General features: G+C 34.2%; 1 protein-coding gene across 1 annotated transcript in view; it reads right to left on the bottom strand.

Annotated features, from left to right (window-relative positions):
* Positions 1-211: 211 nt before the first annotated feature.
* ARL6IP6 (ARF like GTPase 6 interacting protein 6) overlaps positions 212-18,142 on the bottom strand; it is a 33,403-nt gene continuing 15,472 nt past the window's right edge. Inside the window, exon 4 of the mRNA XM_016205854.2 lies at positions 212-1,614. Within this exon, the coding sequence (XP_016061340.1) occupies positions 1,521-1,614 (94 nt within the window). The 3' untranslated portion in view covers positions 212-1,520. The remainder of the gene's footprint in view (positions 1,615-18,142) is intronic.

Raw genomic sequence — 18,142 nt, forward strand, 5'->3', positions numbered from 1 at the left:
GGAGAGGAAGACAGGGAGGGAAAATAGATTCACTGCAATATCCACTCTGGAGGGAATCCTTAAGCCATGGGACTTGTATATATGATGCATGTATGTATGTCTATATGTACATACACAAATACACTCATATTAATCGAAACACTTCAGATCATTTAAATTAGAGCATCATTTGTCATTTCCAACTAAAGGTTTCTTAGTAAAAAGTTAAGACTTTTAGAACCATCATTAAATCATTTATTCAGTAACACTCAGCAGATAACAGAAACAGACTGTACACATTAATTTCCCATTTAGCCTGACTAACCAGTTTCAGTCTACAATGCTTTCCTAAATGTAAGATTTCTATGGCGAGGGAAAACAGCATTTTAAATAGTCCATCTTTTTAAAATTGAAATGACTTTCTAAATAGATATTTAGAAAGGAAATGAGGAAAATTAAGGCTTAATTAGTATAAAAAAAAAAAACCACCACCACAATTACAGAAGAACATTTAAATAGGAAAATTACAAAACTATATATAAAAAAATTATACATATATACATACTGTATCAAAATACCTTTTCCATTTTGGTATGTAAATTTTTGAGATTAAAAACCAACTAGTTCAAGCATTTCTAAATATAAAAATGTAAGGTTAGTATTTATTAAAAACAAAATAAACCAGTTCTATTGAAGTAACCACATATACACCAGGATAAATGTTTGGAATTGTGGAAACAGAAATAGTGAATAGCTTCAAATTTCTTAGTATTTTAATGGCTTATAAGTTACCTTTTTTCAGACTTTTTTTGTTAAAAATAAGTTTACTTAATTTTAAACTAAGGTCAATATGCTTTTTTTGCTTAAAGACAAAATACACATTAAAAATATTGGTATTAGGTTTGCACCAGCTAAAGAATAACATTTACATTTGTCTTGATGTAACAATTTTAAAACATACAAATTCAATATGTAGTATTAAATATGTAAAAAAAAAAACCCCACAAGAAACTATGCACCATTAAAAAATATAAATGCACCTTCTATTGATTACAGTATATGAATATCAAAAACTAAATATTCTGACTGAAAAGTAGCTTCTATAAAATGTCAAAGTAGTGGGCATTTTTGTTTTCCTGATATAATGAATAATTAAGATATATTTTTATCTCAATTAAACAGTAATATCAGTATTTCTTAGGGAAAATGTAGTATATACATGGAAAGGTATATACTGTATTCAAGTTTTCCAGTTTGTTCCATTAAAATGCTTTCTACAGCTTAGAAAAATAACACAGACAAAAGACATGAGGTAAACATCTTACAATTTTAAGATATTACTTGAAACTTAATACTCAGCCCAATACCTAGGTTCTAGAACAATGCTTAAGAAGGTCCTCCGTAATGATGATACGACAGGCATCTGAATCACATAATAAACAGCAGGTTTCTTGGTCTTCTGAGTATGAGATGATGCTCTTCCATGGTATTACAAAGCAATAGTGACTAAGTTTTGCCAAGAATATTGCTTCAGTGTAGGTTTACATGAGGCACCATGCAACAGTAAGAGCAGCTACAATGCCGTTCAAAATTGCCATACTATAGCCCATGTGGAAAGAATGTCCAGTAAGTTTCCTGAGGGAAGAAAAAGTGAAAAAAGGAAAATGTAATTTGGTATAATAGAAACACCATGAGTTTTTATTAAAAATGCTCACAAACTGGAAATGTGTTACACATTAATTCCCAAGTTAAAAAAGAATACTAGACATCTGCAAGATGACTGATAGATCTTAAATTTTCTGTTAAAATCTGTCCTGGTAATCAAATATTTCAATTTCATTACTTAGAGCAAAATGCTCAGTTTGATACCTGTACTTCTTTACTGTACTTCATAGTTACTGCATGCACCATAACCTAATTCTAAGGCAGAAGTTCTTAGATTATAAGCATTTCTTTTATTAATTAGCATTGTGTTTCCCTGCTCTCTTGTTGTCACTTAGAATTTAAAATACATATTATTTCATTTGTCCTGTCTGTACCATTTTTAGGTTATGTGAAGGGACTCTATTTCTTTGAGCACTAAAAACATCATTTGTCCATGTGTGAGTCATAGATCAGATTATGTCTTTTATAGACATTTCAGTTCTCAACCTAATAAGTTATCTAATTGAAGTGGCCTTCAGCGAGTTCCCAAGTATCAGCAAAGACACATCTCGTTTTTTTACTATGAGTGCCGACTATCTTATGTGCACAGACTTTTCCTGACATTTGTTCCCTCTATCTTGCAGAAATTTTCCTTACTTTACTACATTTTCTTTCTTAACATCCTCCCACTAACTGCGCTGCAATTATTCTCTTTGCTTATCCTAATTAGGATCAGACATGCTATGAAGAAAAGGTAGTGTCCAACTGGCGTCAGAGGCAGAAGAGAATCTTCTCACTGGAGCAATTCAAATCGATGACACAGGGAGGTGCAAGAGCCGAAAGGCATTAGTAAGAAGGGCTCTGGACTGAAACTGTCATTATGTTCATGTCCTCTCCTCCTTTCCTAAGGATAAGTCAAAGCCAGAGAGGTACTCAGATCTGAATTAACCCTTTAAGAGCACCTCACTATAATGATTCCAGCATCTGTGGCAGAGTGTAAATATACTCTTCAAAGGGCAACCTCTTTGCTTTCACCTGAGACTACAAAAGACCCTGATGCTTTCTGATGGCTCCCAGTTCTGGTCCATAGGAATTAGTATTTACCCTCTCCACTCAACCTTACTCACCACCTACGGACTAGCTGAATGTGTTTCTCATTTGCCATTAAGGGTTAATCTACCTAGGGTACTACCTACTATATGGCAAAGAAGATTAAATGCTTTGCCCTTTTAAAAAAAAAAAATTCTCAAACATATGTTGATTAATGAGCAGAAACTTAATCATAAAATTGAACTATCAGCATTATCATTCATTGTAAAAAACAACAACACACTAATGACCTGAGAACATTTAAATTCATACTAACAAAATAAAGTTAATCATGGAACAGAATTTCAGGAGTTAATTGTTCTCTTTTACTAGTTTGTGACCCCGTACCCCATAAAAATAGGAAAACCTTTAAAGTACAGTATACTAAACTTTAGGGAATTATAATAAGTACAATGTTACTATAATTGAATTTCACTGAGATGTACATGCTCAATTGCTCAGTGACCCTTACAAAACATGTAAAGCAAGGAATTTTAATGGCCATGAAGTAATGCTCCAGATTAGTGGCTCATAGTTTCTACCATCTCAGATGCACCATATTCCTTCCCCCTGGGAGGACAGTGGTTGTCACACATATGCTGCTTAGGCAAGGGACTTAAAAACTTTAAGGAATCGCTTGCTTTAAAGTTCCTTTCTAAAACAGCAGGACTGTCCTCTCTGGGGGAAGATATAGACAATTCCTGGCATGTTTGCTCTCCTATGACCCTTATTTGTGATCACTGAAGTCCTGTTAAAAAAATGAAGTTATCTTGGTTCCCTTTGTCAAAACCCTGCATTTGTCTCTAGTAGAGGTGATCTTTTGAACTGAAAAATGACGACGAAGCATGGTGCCTATTTTACTCAATCTCTTCCTATATTGTATCAGCATGAAAAGGTTATCAGGCTGAGAACTGAAGTTCCGTTAAAAAACGGAGGCATGTTTTCTGTGAACAACTTGGTCGAGAACCGAATTGTTCAACATGGGAGACATTCGAACTGAGGTTTGACTGTATATGCATTGTACTTTTAAAATTAAAGTATACACAGTGAAGTACAAATGTCTACCATGTATACAGACCAATGAATCTTTCTAATGACACACCCTCATGTACTTACTTACTATCCAGATCAATTATAGAACATTTTCAGCACTGCAGAAACTTTATTCGTTTCCCTGTCAATATCCACCCTCCCTCCTCCAAATCCTGAGATAACCACTATACTGTCAGCTACCATGATGACTGGTTTCACCTACTCTTCAAACTCCATCAACACGGCATCATACAGTATGTATTCTTCTGTCTGGATTCTTTCACTCAGTCCTGTCTGTGAGATTCATCCATGTTTTATGTAGCAGGGATGTGTTCTTTTGTATTGCAGCTTAGTACTCCATTGTATAAAAATACCAAAACTTATCTATCCATCCTAATATTTGGCATTTTGGTTTCTTCCATTTAGGGGCTCCTATAAATAAAGATACTATGAACATGACACTATGAACATATCTTTGGTGGGTGGTAGGCATCTGCCCTCATTCTTCCTTGGTGTATTCTAGGAGTGGAAATGCTACATTATAAGGTAGAGGTAGATTCTGCTTTATAGCAAGCATTAAATATCTCCCCCAAATATTTACACTTCCATTAGCAATGTATTAGTTTCAGTTGCTCCACACAGCCCCCAACATTTCATATTATCAGTCTTTTTAATTTTAGTGGGTGTGTAGAGTATGGTTTTAATGGGTGTTGTTGTGGTTTTAATATTTATTTTTCTGATGACTAATGCACTTATTATTGCCCAGATATCTTCTTTTTTGAAATTCTTGTCCCCCTTTTGCTCATTTTTCTATTGGTTTATAGAGATCTTTACATATTCTATATACAAATCCTTTGTCAGAAATGTTTCAAGAATATTTTCTGTTTATGACTTGTCCTTTCACTCTCTTAATAAGATCTTTTGATAAGCATAAGTTCTTAATATAAAGTCCAATTTATTAATTTTTTAATGGTTAGTACTTTTTTGTGGACTTTATAATAAATCTTAGACTACTGTGAGGTTACAAAGATATTCTGTTATTTAAAGAAACTTTATTGTTCTTTCTTTGAATGTGGGCGTAAAATTCATTTCCAATTATTTTTTGTATATGGTATTAGGCAGAGGCGAAGGCTCATTTTTTATTCCTTATGGATATCCAATTGTTTTGGTGCAATTTATTGAAAGGACTGTCCTTTCCCCTTACTGAACGGCTGTGATACTTTTGCCCTGAAGTCATATAACCGTATGTGTGGGCCTGTTTTTGAACTTTCTATTCTATTCTTTTGGTCTACTGAATCTATCCCTGATCAAAATTAACTTTTCTATGTAACACTAGCCAATTAAAAAAATTTTATGCTGAGAGATACCTCAAAATATCAAAGAAAACCTACAAAATCTTAGAAATACAACTAACAATAATGTGTAAGACTCACATGAAAATAACCAAAAACTTTACTAAGAAGATCTAAATAAACAGAAAGACATCCTGTGTTTATGGAACTGAAAATAAATTGCTAAGATGGTAGTACTCCCTAAATCTACAGGTTCAATGCAGTTCCTCAAAATTCCCACTGTGTTTTCTATTTGCAGATATGGACAAGTTGATCCTAAAATTCCTATGGAAATGCAAGGGACTCTAAACAGCTAAAACAATCTTAAAAAAAAACAAAGTTGGAGGACTCACACTTCCCAATTTCAAAGCTTAATACAAAGCTAAAATAATCAAATGGTATGGTACTAGCAGAAGGATAGACATATAGACCAATGGAACAGAACTGAGAGTCCAGAAATAAACCTACATATCTACATTCAATTAAGTTTTGACAAGGGTAATAAGACCACTTAATAGGGAAAGAACAGTCTTTTCAACAAATAACGCTGGGACAACTGAATGCAAAAAATGTGAATTTGGTCCTCTACCTCATACAATGTGCAAAATTTAACTCAAAATGGACCAGACCTAAATGTAAGAACACTATGAAGTTCTTAGAAGCATGGGTGTAAATTTTCATGACCATAAATTAAGCAATGGTTTCTCAGATCTAACACCAAAAGCATAAGCAACTACAAAAAAAATTAATTGAATTTCCTTAAGTTAAAACTTTTGTGTTTCAAAGGCCATTATCAACAAAGTAAAAAGACAACCCACAGAATGGAAGAAAATATTTGCAAATCACATCTCTGATAGGGGTCTACTATCTAGGATATAAATTAACTCAACTCAAAAGTAAGACAATCCAATTTTAAGAGGGGCAAAGGATTTGAATAGAAAATTCTGCAAAAAAGATATACAAATGGACAATAAGCACATGAAAAGCATGCTCAATTAGAGCATGCTTTAGTAGTAACTAGAGAAATGCAAATAAAAATCACAATGAGATAGCACTTCAACCCACTAAGACAGTTATAATACAAAAGAAAAAGAAGGAAAAAAATATTGGTGAGGATGTGAGGAAATCAGAATTCTCATACATTGCTGGTGGGAATATAAATTGGCGCAACTACTGTAAAAAAGTTTGGCAGATCCTCAAAAATTTAAGCAGAGTTACCAAATGATTCAACAATTCCATTCCAGTTATATACCCAAGGGAACCGAAAACATATGTTTACACAAAAATCTGTACCTAAATGTTCATAGCAGCATTATTCATAGTAGCCAAAAAGTGAAAACAAGCCAAATGTCCATCAACTGATGACTAGATAACAATATGTGGTATGGTATATCCATACAATGAAATATAATTCAGTCACATAAAAATAAAAGTACTGATAAATGGTACAACATGAATGAACTTTGAAAACAGTGGGCTAACTGAAAGAAGCCAGACATAAAATACCACATTTGGGGGATTTGTATGATTTCATTTATATGAAATACCCAGAACAGGAAAACCCATAGAAATAAAAAGTAGATGAGGGTTTCATAGAACTGAATATTGTTCAATAAGAATAAAATATATTGGAAAAAATATGGTTGTAAAGAAAGCCTCATAATAATAAACTACTTCCATATCCTAAACAACTAGTTATAAAAAGGGTACTATTTTGTTCCAGTTGTAAAAAGTTTCTTTCCAATAATAAAGAATCCTATAATGAAGTACTTACGTGGTTCCTGTTAGTGGTTAAGAGTTTATGCTTTGCAGTTAAGAGACAAGTCTGAGTGCTAGCTTTGCCACTTACAAGGGGTATGAAGCTAGAAAACTTGTTTGACCTCTCTGGGCCTCAATTTTCCAAGATGGAAATAAAAATAGAATCTACCTTTAAAAAGCTCTTATGAGGATCAGGCGGCTGGCACATAGCAAATGATCAATGAATGTTAGCCACTATATAGTATAGGAAAGAGAGAAAAGTTTAGCTATGGATTTTTAAAAATTGTTTCAACCTTCTACTCAATTCTCTCTTCTAAGCAAATGCCTAAACCTAGACCCACTCCAAATCCAAAACAAAGAAACAATAACATTATACAAAGAGACCCAGGAGGTGGACGAAAGAGATGAAGAATTATAGGTTTGTGTATGTATGTGCCTGTTTCTGCTTGATACTATTCTCTTCATAATCACTTCTCCCTTTATCATTCACTTGAGAACTTAATGACTTTCACTATTTATATCCAAGTTTTGTAGTCTGGAAATGTAATTTCTAGCAATATATTTAACAGTAACTTATAAAATGAATATATTATAAGAGAATTATATCTTAATTCTTTTTACTTTTCAGGAATGGGAATCTGGCAATTTACCTATACTCTTATTTTGAAACCACAATTAAAACATTTAATATGCCACTGCCCACAATTTCAAGTAAATTGCCTTTTCTTATTTAAGAGAGAGACCGCCAGATTCAAGTAGGTCTCTTCATATTTCATGTTATTTGTTTTTACTCTAGCCTTGGTTGACTCTGAACTGAATCTCTACTACATACTGGACTCCACTCTTGAAATCTTTATTCCTATATATTATTAATGCCTATATTATCTTTCCCTTACATGTATTCCTCCATTTCAGACATACTCTTATAACAGAATTCTTGCAATTTAAAATAGTAAACTTCACTGCTAACTGTTTGTGCTCTAAGCAAAAAGCTCTCTATACTTTCCATAAGAAGTTATATTAAGGTCCTGCATTAAGAACCAACTGGCTACTTGTTTGTCCTGACTTGTCTCAGTAGGAGACAGGATATGCTAGTTGATACTAATCTATTCCCCCTTCACACATCTGAGCTGACGTTTATTTCCCATCCTATCAGTAGCCAAGAAATTTCCAATTCCTAAAGAATTTTAAGCTATATGAGCTTTGGTTGGAGTAACTATCAGTTCTTCATCTGGAATCAAAAGTTCTTAACCTCAAACCCAAAATTTGAAAGAAAAACTAAGAACTATCATACTTTACTTTCAAAGCATGTCCTTTTACCTTTCTTTCAGAAATACAAAATGAAACAACTTCTTTGTATTCTTTTGTCCTAGCAATTACTTATTAGAAATTGCTGGCCGATGAAGCTGTGTGCATTCTAATGAATTTTACCAGTGCTGTTAAGGAATAAGGGCTAGAGTTTCAGAGAAAGCTTTCCTCTCTGAGAAAATTCTACGTTTCTTATTAGGGAAAGAATAACATACATTACATTCACCCCTTACTTTACACTCTAAGTTCTTTATTTTCTTAATTCTCTTTACATTCTTCTATTCCACCAAAATTGAATGAATTCTCTCAGGGGTTACATATGGGAGCTAGAGAAATGAGCAAGAATCAGTGTTGCCCTTAAGGGTAAGTCTAGTGACAGTGTGCTAAGTGTTAGTTCTGCAGACAGCATTACTGGGACATAAAGGAGCTGTGTGGCTTATAGAGGGGAGAGATTTTAATAAAGAGTTACTATCTAAGCTACAGCTGTTTAGAATTCTAAACAAATAACAGTATGTGCAGAAGCAAGGAACATGGAACAGTTGATATGGTTAGAGTGAAGGATCTGAGAAACTCTTTCCACTGGGGTTTAATCATGGCTCTACTATTTACAGGACTACTTTAACCTACCTGAAAAGTCTAATTATCTTTAATATGAGGATAATTATTCCTCTTTTTAGTGTTCCTGTGAAAATGAAATGAGATATTAAGTACTTGTTGCAGTGCCTTGCATTTATTAAGCACACACTCAATAACATAATAAATGTCGGCCATTATTTTTTTGGCCTTGACTGGTTGGAGTTACTGAGAGAAGGAAGAACTGAAGGTGATGCCAGGTTTCTTCTACTTGAGTTATTGGCTGGATGAAATCTCGTTCACTATGTAGGGAACCCAAGAGGAGAAACAGGTTAATAGGAAGTGGGAAACAAGGAAGTCAGTTTTTTGTTGTTTTTTTAAAAATATATCTTTATTGATTTCAGAGAGAGGAAAGGAGAAGGAGAGAGAGAGAGATAGAAACATCAATGACGAGAGAGTGACTGATCGGCTGCCTCCTGCACGCCCCCAACTGGAGATCAAGCCTGCAACCTGGGCATGTGCCCTGACCGGGAATCAAGCCCCATCACCTGGATCCTAGGTGGACGCTCAACCGCTGAGCCACGCCCGGCCGGGCAGGAAGTCAGTTTTAGATATGCTAAACTGGAAATACTTGTGGGAGACTGAAGTAAAAATTCTCAGCAAGTAACAGGAACTACAAATGAAAACCAAAGGTAAGTTCGAAGGAGAGAGGCTCAAGATAGGCTAGGAAGTCATCAATCAAGTAGTAGCTGAAGAAAAGATTCCACAAGTGAGAAGTTAGTGATCAGAAAGCTAGAAAGGAAAATAGGAGGGGGTGGTGTCATAGAAATTGAGGAAAAAAAATAGCATTTGAAAAGTAATGATAAATAATGATAAACCATTTCAAATATTGGAATGAAAAACGAACAATAAATTCTGTAATTAAGAGGTCCAGTGTTGATAGCAAGGCACCTGTGGTAGCAACTGCAATCGCCATGGAGACAGGGATTAACTCTTCTCTAGTCTCCTAAAATACTAGTTTTCTGGTGTGGAGAGAGGGATGAGTGGGCATGAAGATTTTTTTTCTAACATAGGAGAAATCTGAATATGTAAAAAATAGCCTAACAAGAAGATTGGAGACTGGATTAAAGGGAAAGGTTTAAGATATACGAAAAAAGGGAATTGCAGGGGTGGGGGGAGGTAGAATCTAGAGCACAGGAGGTAAAACAGTTTAAGCAAGTGGTAGAACATGTCATCCTCTGAGATAAGAAATGGGTGGAATGATGATGTAAAGTAAGCTTGTAATCATGACAAGGAGTAGGATGAAGCAGGAAGCTCCCTCATAATGACCCTTCAGTCAAAGTGGAAGTGAGGTCCATTGAAAACAAGGACAGCCACAGGGAAAAAATGGGAAAGAGATGGAGATGGATGGATGGATGGATGGATGGATGAACAGTGCTAGCTAAGATTCTAGTTCACACTACGAAGGTTGTGACCTCTAGTTATTCAGACCTTAGTTTGAATGATTTGCCTCTGCCTTGTTATCCTCTTTATATGGAACACCACAGGCCTTAGCCTATTTTTGAGTGAATTTGTAGTCTTCTGCGATTTTAATATTTCACTAGCTTTGCTTCAGCAGGCTCTCTCCCTTACTTGACCTTTCTTTTACCTCTATAACTTTGCAATTTTATAGAGAGGCACTTCATACTTCTTTCTTAATGCACGGTAAAAGGAAGCTAGTTTTTGTTATAGTTTATAACAACTGTGATGAAAACTTGATGTATTTATTTTGATTTTCCTATTTATAAATTTCTATTAAAATTCTTTTCCTTGTCACTAACTTATGTCTCCTACTCTATTTCTTAATCCTGAAAAACATTACCCAGACTTGGCAAGGAAGTCACTTAGACTCACAATCTAAAAAAAGTGAGTGAAATAAATACAATGGGGTTTTATAACTATCTTATTTATTTTGTTATAATTTTAAATACTAGAGCTGTGAGCTTTCCTGGTTGTTCAAATACAGCTTTTAAGCCGACCTTTCGTTACTACTTTATCATCATTTATCCATTGAAACTCAGTAAAATTTAATAAGTTCATCAAATAGGTGTAATTATTTTTCAATATAAAAATGTGATTTTTCGAAATATATGTCATATCCTTAAGGCTATAAAACTAACCAATTAGAATGAAGGTATCTGAACAGACAAGCTCACCCCATCAATATGTGTGTGTTTGTATTTTTGATTGAAAATTAGAAGTAACTATAAGCAATATCTAATTTCAGTGTGGTCTACTAAAGCAGGGGTTAGCCAACTACGATATATGCCTGTCCTGCTATCTGCTTCTTTTTACTGGAACATAGATAACCTCACTCATTCCTTACGTATTGCCTATCACTGCTATGATGCTACAATGGCAGAGTAGAGCTGTCACAGAGACCATATGGCCCACAAAGCTAAAAACACTTACTACTTAGCCCCTTAGAGGAGCTTGCTGACTTTTGTCCTAAGCCTTCCTATTCAAAGCGTCGTCCACAAATCAGTAACATAGAGGCACCACCTGCGAATTTCTTAGAAATTCAGAATCTCAGATCCCACCACACTCCAGACATATTGAATTGGAATATCTTTCTAGATCTTCTGTTCATTCTAAAAGCCTTAAATACAGTCGTGTGTGGCTTTAATGATAGGAACACGTTCTGAGAAACACATCATTAGGTAATTTCATCATTGTGTGAACATCATAGAGTGCACTTACACCGACAAAGACAGTACAGCCTCCTACTCCTAGGCTATAAGCCTGTACAGCATATTCCTGTACTGAATACCATAGGCAACTGTAACACAATAGTGTTTGTGTCTAAATATATTTAAACACAGAAAAGGTACAGTAAAAACACATAAACTACTCACATTGTCGTTTATTATCAAGCATTATAAATAATTGTATGTGTTATACTTTTATATGACTAAAAACACAGGTTTGTTTACACCAGCACCACCACAAACCCATGAGTAACACATTGCGCTACAACATTATGACAGCTGTGACGTCACAATAGAAATTTGTCAGCTCTATTATAATCTTATGGGATAATACAGGTATACCTTGTTTTATTGAGATTCACAGATGCTGAGATTTTTAAAAACTGAAGGCTAGATCCTCTACCAGCAAAAAGATCGACTTGTTTTATTATAATAACTTGCTTTATTGTGAGTATATTGGTCTGGAACCAAGCCCATGATATCTATGAGGTATGGCTGTATGTGGTCTGCTGTTGACCAAAACATCGTTATGCAGTGCGTGAATGCACTGATATTCACTATTTGGAAATATATAAATTAGCAAAAATATTTCTAAGTAGATCATCACTTTAGAAGCCCATCCTAATGACTTCCTACAGGAAAGCTACAAAGTTACTAGTTTTAAACAAACAAAAAAGGTGAACAAATGCTTATAAAACTTGTTTGTTTCACTGTATCATGATGTTCCTAAATAGATTTTATGACTTCTTCAGGAACACGTATTAATTCTATGATCTTAAAAAAATCAATAAGAAATTTTAAATCACAGTCACTGGCCTAGCTAATAAAGTTTGAAAAATAGAAAATGCTATTAAAATATAAAGTTATTAGAAATGACTGTGTACTGACTAAAGTTTCAAGATAAATCTAAAATATAGATGATCTAGATAAACATTTATTTGTAGGTGCAGAAAAAGTATAAATGTATCTACTTAATGTTGAACTGTAATGTATCATTCTTAAACATACATAAGAGCTGATGGTGGACATTTTGAGCATTTGTTCAATTGTCCCAGTAATTTGTCTAATGATCTGTATTAAGAATAAATATCAGTTAAAATATCCACCATTTTAATGGAGCAAGCTGATTGATCAATCTATACAATTGTATGCTGTGTTATAATGGAATTCAAAATTTCAACTTTAAGGGTTTCCTCCTTTTTAAAAATGAGTCTATTTCCCTTAGTATTATATTTCATTTGCTAGTTGTACATTCTGCCAATTTCTTTGATCTTATTTCCTCTTCTGCAACATATGATCACTTTAATCCCTTCTGGATCTCAATTCTTCAATTTATGCCTCCATCTGTATACTAAAGTCCTTTATCTAAAATGTTACCAACTAGAAATTTTAATTGAGTCACAATAACTAACATAATGACCTACGGGCACTGATAGACCTAAACATAAGCAAAGGACTTTAGTTTTTTTCTGTTTTTTGTTTTTTTTTTAATATGTCTTTATTGATTTTAGAGAGAGGAAAGGAGAGAGAGAGAGAGAGAGAGAGAGAAACATCAATGATGAGAGTCACTGATCGGCTGTCTCCTCCATGCCCTCTACTGGGGACTGGGCCCACAACCTGGGCATGTGCCCTGACTGCGATCTCCTGGATCATAGGTCATGCTCAGCCGCTGAGCCATGCCAGCCGGGCAGCAAAAGCCTTTAAAATGGAACTGCATACATGTACATTTTAAATATATATCTCTTATCATACTACAATTCCCTGAAAATCAGTCAGAGAGAAATGAAGGTATACCCAATTGGCTAAAACTTCACATTAACCTACTGTCTACTTTACCTATACACAGCAGTCCACTTGGTTGTAAATGGAAGAACTGTCAAACATGTTAACTTTATTCACCAGTGTATTGAGGTAGAAAAATGCCTGAGGACATCTATCTGTGCTGGACACTACCTTGATTAGACAAAGTCCTTGTTTACCAGAAGGTTAAAGCAAATAGTAACAGGTGCAGAAAAATGGGGTTCCCAAGCCTTTAAATTTCATGAGTCAGTTTAAAAAAAAGAAAACTTAAAAAACAAAAACAAAAAACTGACACTGTTTTGTTGCCAAACTTTTATTTTGCAACTACTATCAACATTATTTCAAAAAGAGAGAGCATCTTAATATCAAAAGAATAGAAAGGGGGGAAAAGGAATGGAAAGGATAAGATCTCAAGATAATTAACAGTTAACCCAAGAAAAGATAACTGGCACAACATGGTGGTAGGCAATGGTCAGGTAGTCTAGCTTGACATATGTCAATTAAGAAAAGAAAAGAAAGGAAAACTCTGGGACCATGTCTGCTTTATCATCTGACATATCTGCTGCTTTAACTAGTAAACTTATACTTATTGCTTATGAGGGTAGATAGCATTGCTTTTACTCCACTTTAGAGAGGAGGAAATTAAGGCTCAGAAAGATGCTAACTGACTTGCTCAAAAGTTCTTCTGCTGGTGGTATGTGGAGGAGGCTAGATTTGGAAGCCAACTTCTTCTGACTTATAAGCCCTTTATAATATACCAGGCTGCCTATTATAATTTACAAAGATTGTTGAACATACAGAAAGGGTTCCAAGTACAAAACTGGCAAGTGCTCTCTCTCTCTCTCAGGTAGTTTTTCATAGTTGCTCTTCTGTGTATATGGACACCTGTGCCTTTTCAGTAACCCATATATAACACTTATAGTAAATTAGCATAAGCAAAAACCACAGCAAACAGGTGCAAAGCAAATACTCACTACCTATATTACTTTATGAAAATAACAAGGAAACCAAGAATAGTTAATATGATTTTCTTACAGTATTTCATTACATCTATTTAAGTCTCCATTCAGAACAGTAATGGATGCATTTTATAAGACATGCATATATTTTAACCCTTCACTTCAAGAAGCTGCAGTGCAGTAACTAATACTGACAACATTGCAACTGATGGCTCCAGTCCCTAGATAATAAAACTTTATGACACTCAAATATCAAGGCCAAGTTCTTGATCTATCTCTTTGTCAGCTTTTCTCTCCTACTGCAATTAGCCATCTGACACCTGTTTCATCAGACCATGGCAATAAAGAATTTGATTTGACAAAGATGCAGCTCTCCAAAATCTGTGTGCAAGAGTAGTAGAGTCCATTTATTGTGCTCAATGTTAAACCCAGTGTGCCTAGAAAAGAAATTTGTAATTTAAATACTAATACCCACTTTTATTGACCTACAAGACTTATATTACTACCTAAGAACCCACAAATCCTTTTCTATTATATTACTATTTTATTTGTATTAGATCTTCTTGTTCCCCAAGAATTAAAGTCCCCAATGCCCTTTAATAGCAAAAAAATAAACCTAATGTTGAACAGAAAACAAATATCGTAATATAGCAATGCCAAATCCCAAATTTTCCAGAAAATTCACATTAAATATTCTACTCATTGTCTGCTTCCTTCCTAAAATAGTAACAACACACAAATGTAATGGAAATTTAAGTATTTCAGCATCTCATTACATCCAGAACACTTTATAAAGGAAACAAGACACACAAGAGAATATCAGAACATGTGAAAACAGTTTACCAATTAAAACAAAAACCAACCATTCCCTTTTCTTTCTCATTTCTAATTTACTTTGCAAGTTTCAAATAGCATTGTAAGGCAATACAATTTTTTAAATAAGGCTGTGTAGAAATTAATTTAGTTTGAGGGCATGGGATTTTTGAAATTGAGTATTTTGATATTTGTCAAATACTATTTGTGGTTGGAAGAAGAGGTAGAAAGGCATTTAACTCAGAGTGATCCAGACTAAAAAGACCAAAAGCATCAGGAAGGTAACAGCCCCTGATTTGTATATGAACTAAGAAAAACTGTAGATTGCCAATCAAATTCTATATATTCTATTTTAAGCAGGCTTTAGTGAAAAAAAGATGCTATTCTTTATCTTACCACATTCCTAGAAATCACATCATATCAATAACTGTAAAGTTTCCCTGCATTTTGACCATGAACCCCACAATGAGTAAGTCATAAATACAACCAATAATACATTTAAAAGCAGATACCAAACTTCAAACTTCTCTAACAATACAAAATAGTGAATTTATGCTCTCAGTTCTATAAAATAGACATTCAACTATGCCTTCCAATCTGCGTTATTCTAGGAAATACACAGATTAACTATTGGAGAGCCATCTGAAGTACAAATACTAACTCTGACTTAAAACTAAGAGTCAAGCTACAATAAAAATATAATATTTTTGCTTGATGTCTGGTAATTCAAAATGGCTACTTGATAAGATGATTTTGAGGGCTTAGGTCTCTCTTAAAAGCTGTTGAAACTTAAAATAATGTCAATTTTTTTCTTTTAATATTCCTATAGCAAACATATATTCAAAGTCATTAAAATGAACACAGAATTGTGTTCAAAGCTGAGGTAATTCTTTTTAAAGTAATCCATCCTATCCTCAAAAGGCTCATCTTTAGTTGTAAGATTCAGATAATAAGTCTCTTAGGACAAAAGTCAACAGAAGATTTATGAAGAAATGAGACATTCTTCAAAATCTACAACACTGTGACTGCAAGACATGCTATTTCTACAATATTTCTCAACAGGGAAAAAATTATTTAAAATCAGTTTCTTAACAAGTGATTCAATAACCCAGGTTTTGGGTTCAGATATCCAATATTCCAGAAATCTTACTTTTATATAATCTTTGACCAGCATAAAGTTAAAATTTGTAATTTTGAACAGCACTCAATTTTCATAATACAGTTAATGCTAATCCTTAATAACTTTAAATACAAACATTAATTTGTTTCCTCCTTGGAAATAAGGCTATACGGCTGTTTCCAGCACAAAATAATAGTCCTATTCCTACAAAGTTAACTTCTTGGCTTGAAAGTTATAGGCATATATGCTGTTAAATTTGAACTTTGATCTAAATAATGAGAATTGTTTCATACCAGGAATTAAGACTTTTATAACTCAGTATAGATCACAATGAAGCAACACTTTTAATTTCTTTAAAAATGTTGGCCCTCGACCTGTTTGACTCTAGAAGTACTATAAGGTACACAAATTTAATGACTTAATTCGATTTTTCATATTATTGTTACTAAATATTTTGACTCTTAATTACAAAACTAATGAGCTTTCTACAGTGCTTTTTGCTAGACCATCAATTACATTATCATTTTTCTACTAACTTTAGACTATAAGTTAACATTTCTACCCTAGGTGGGACCTATTATAATTGATTGATTTTTTGTTTTTTGTTAGTAAGCTGAAAAACTATAAACCTGCAGCTAAATCACTGTACCACTAGGTGGGGCTTGTGCACGAGCAATGTGAAATGTGGAGAGCAGCCTAGTGGTGAAGGCCGGACAACAGGAGAAAACAATGAAGGAGAGAACAAAGACAGCAAGATGTTAAAGCCAGATTTTGATAGGATTTGGCAAAATTGCACAGGCAAAACTGCCACGTAGCAAAATCTCACAGTGAGTGCCTTTGTCAATAAAACAATGCTGTTTCAGTTAGTGAAATTCCTCCAGCTGATTCATTTCATAAATCAGAGGAAATGGGTTAGCTAGTAGGTACTTGTTAGGAAAAACGAAGCGTCAAGGGCACATCTATCCATACCTAACTTTCTCCCCAATCAGGACTTAAATAAAAGTTCTGGTACTACTACCAGCCTGGCCCCAAAAGAACTCCAATCTCTAGGCTCTCTATGAATGCAGTATCTTTGCATGGGTAGGGCACATACTGAGATGCATTAACTCCTAGAAACTGTAATTAAAGCATATCATCACAATGTGAAATACTGATTATATATACACTGTTATATTTGCCTGCGTGTAAATCACTGACAAAACCCAATGAATGAGAAAACTACCGAGAAGTGAAGATGCTGATTAAGTAGTGTAGAAGAACAGGGTAATGAATTATAAAATAGTGAGAAGTGAGGAATACCCATATAAATACTCCAAGGAAAATAAAGTGACTGCCTCTGACTCTTCTTTAATACTGCAACAGATTTTTAGAAACTAAGAAAATAAGTTAAAAGTATAAATGATCCAAATATACAAAGAAAATGATTGCTTCCTAATAAAGAATTTTGTATGTGTGACAATGCTATATACCTTTTAACTCAGCAAAGTTTGCAAAATAATTCAACATAACCAACTCTCTTAAAAATATGCCTTTTGAAATCAATTTAGTACCTGTCTAAAACTACACCTTGCAAAGTCCTTTAACTATCTTGTATTTCCAAAAGGTCTTGTGCTTATGTAAAAGTGTAAGTTTCTAAGCTATATCCTGTTATGGATTGACCATGTTTGTTCCCCCCACCCCCACTAACTCATGTCAACACATTACCTCTCAATGTAATAGTAGTAGGAGGAGAGGTCTTTGGGAGGAAATTAGGATTAGATGAGTTATAAGAGTGGAGCCCTCATGAATGGAAGTAGTGCCCTTATAGGAGTCATAACAGAGCTTAGCTTGCTTCCTCTCTGCTCTCTGCCTGTGAGGATACAAGAAGGAGGCCATCTGCAATCTCGAAGATGGTCCTCATTAGAACCTTACCATGCCAACACCCTCATCCTGGACTTTTGGTCTCCAGAACTGAGAAATAAATTTCTGTTGCTTATAAGCCATCTAGTT

Source organism: Miniopterus natalensis, chromosome 8 (assembly GCF_054644295.1).
Source record: "Miniopterus natalensis isolate mMinNat1 chromosome 8, mMinNat1.hap1, whole genome shotgun sequence".
NCBI lineage: Eukaryota > Metazoa > Chordata > Mammalia > Chiroptera > Miniopteridae > Miniopterus > Miniopterus natalensis.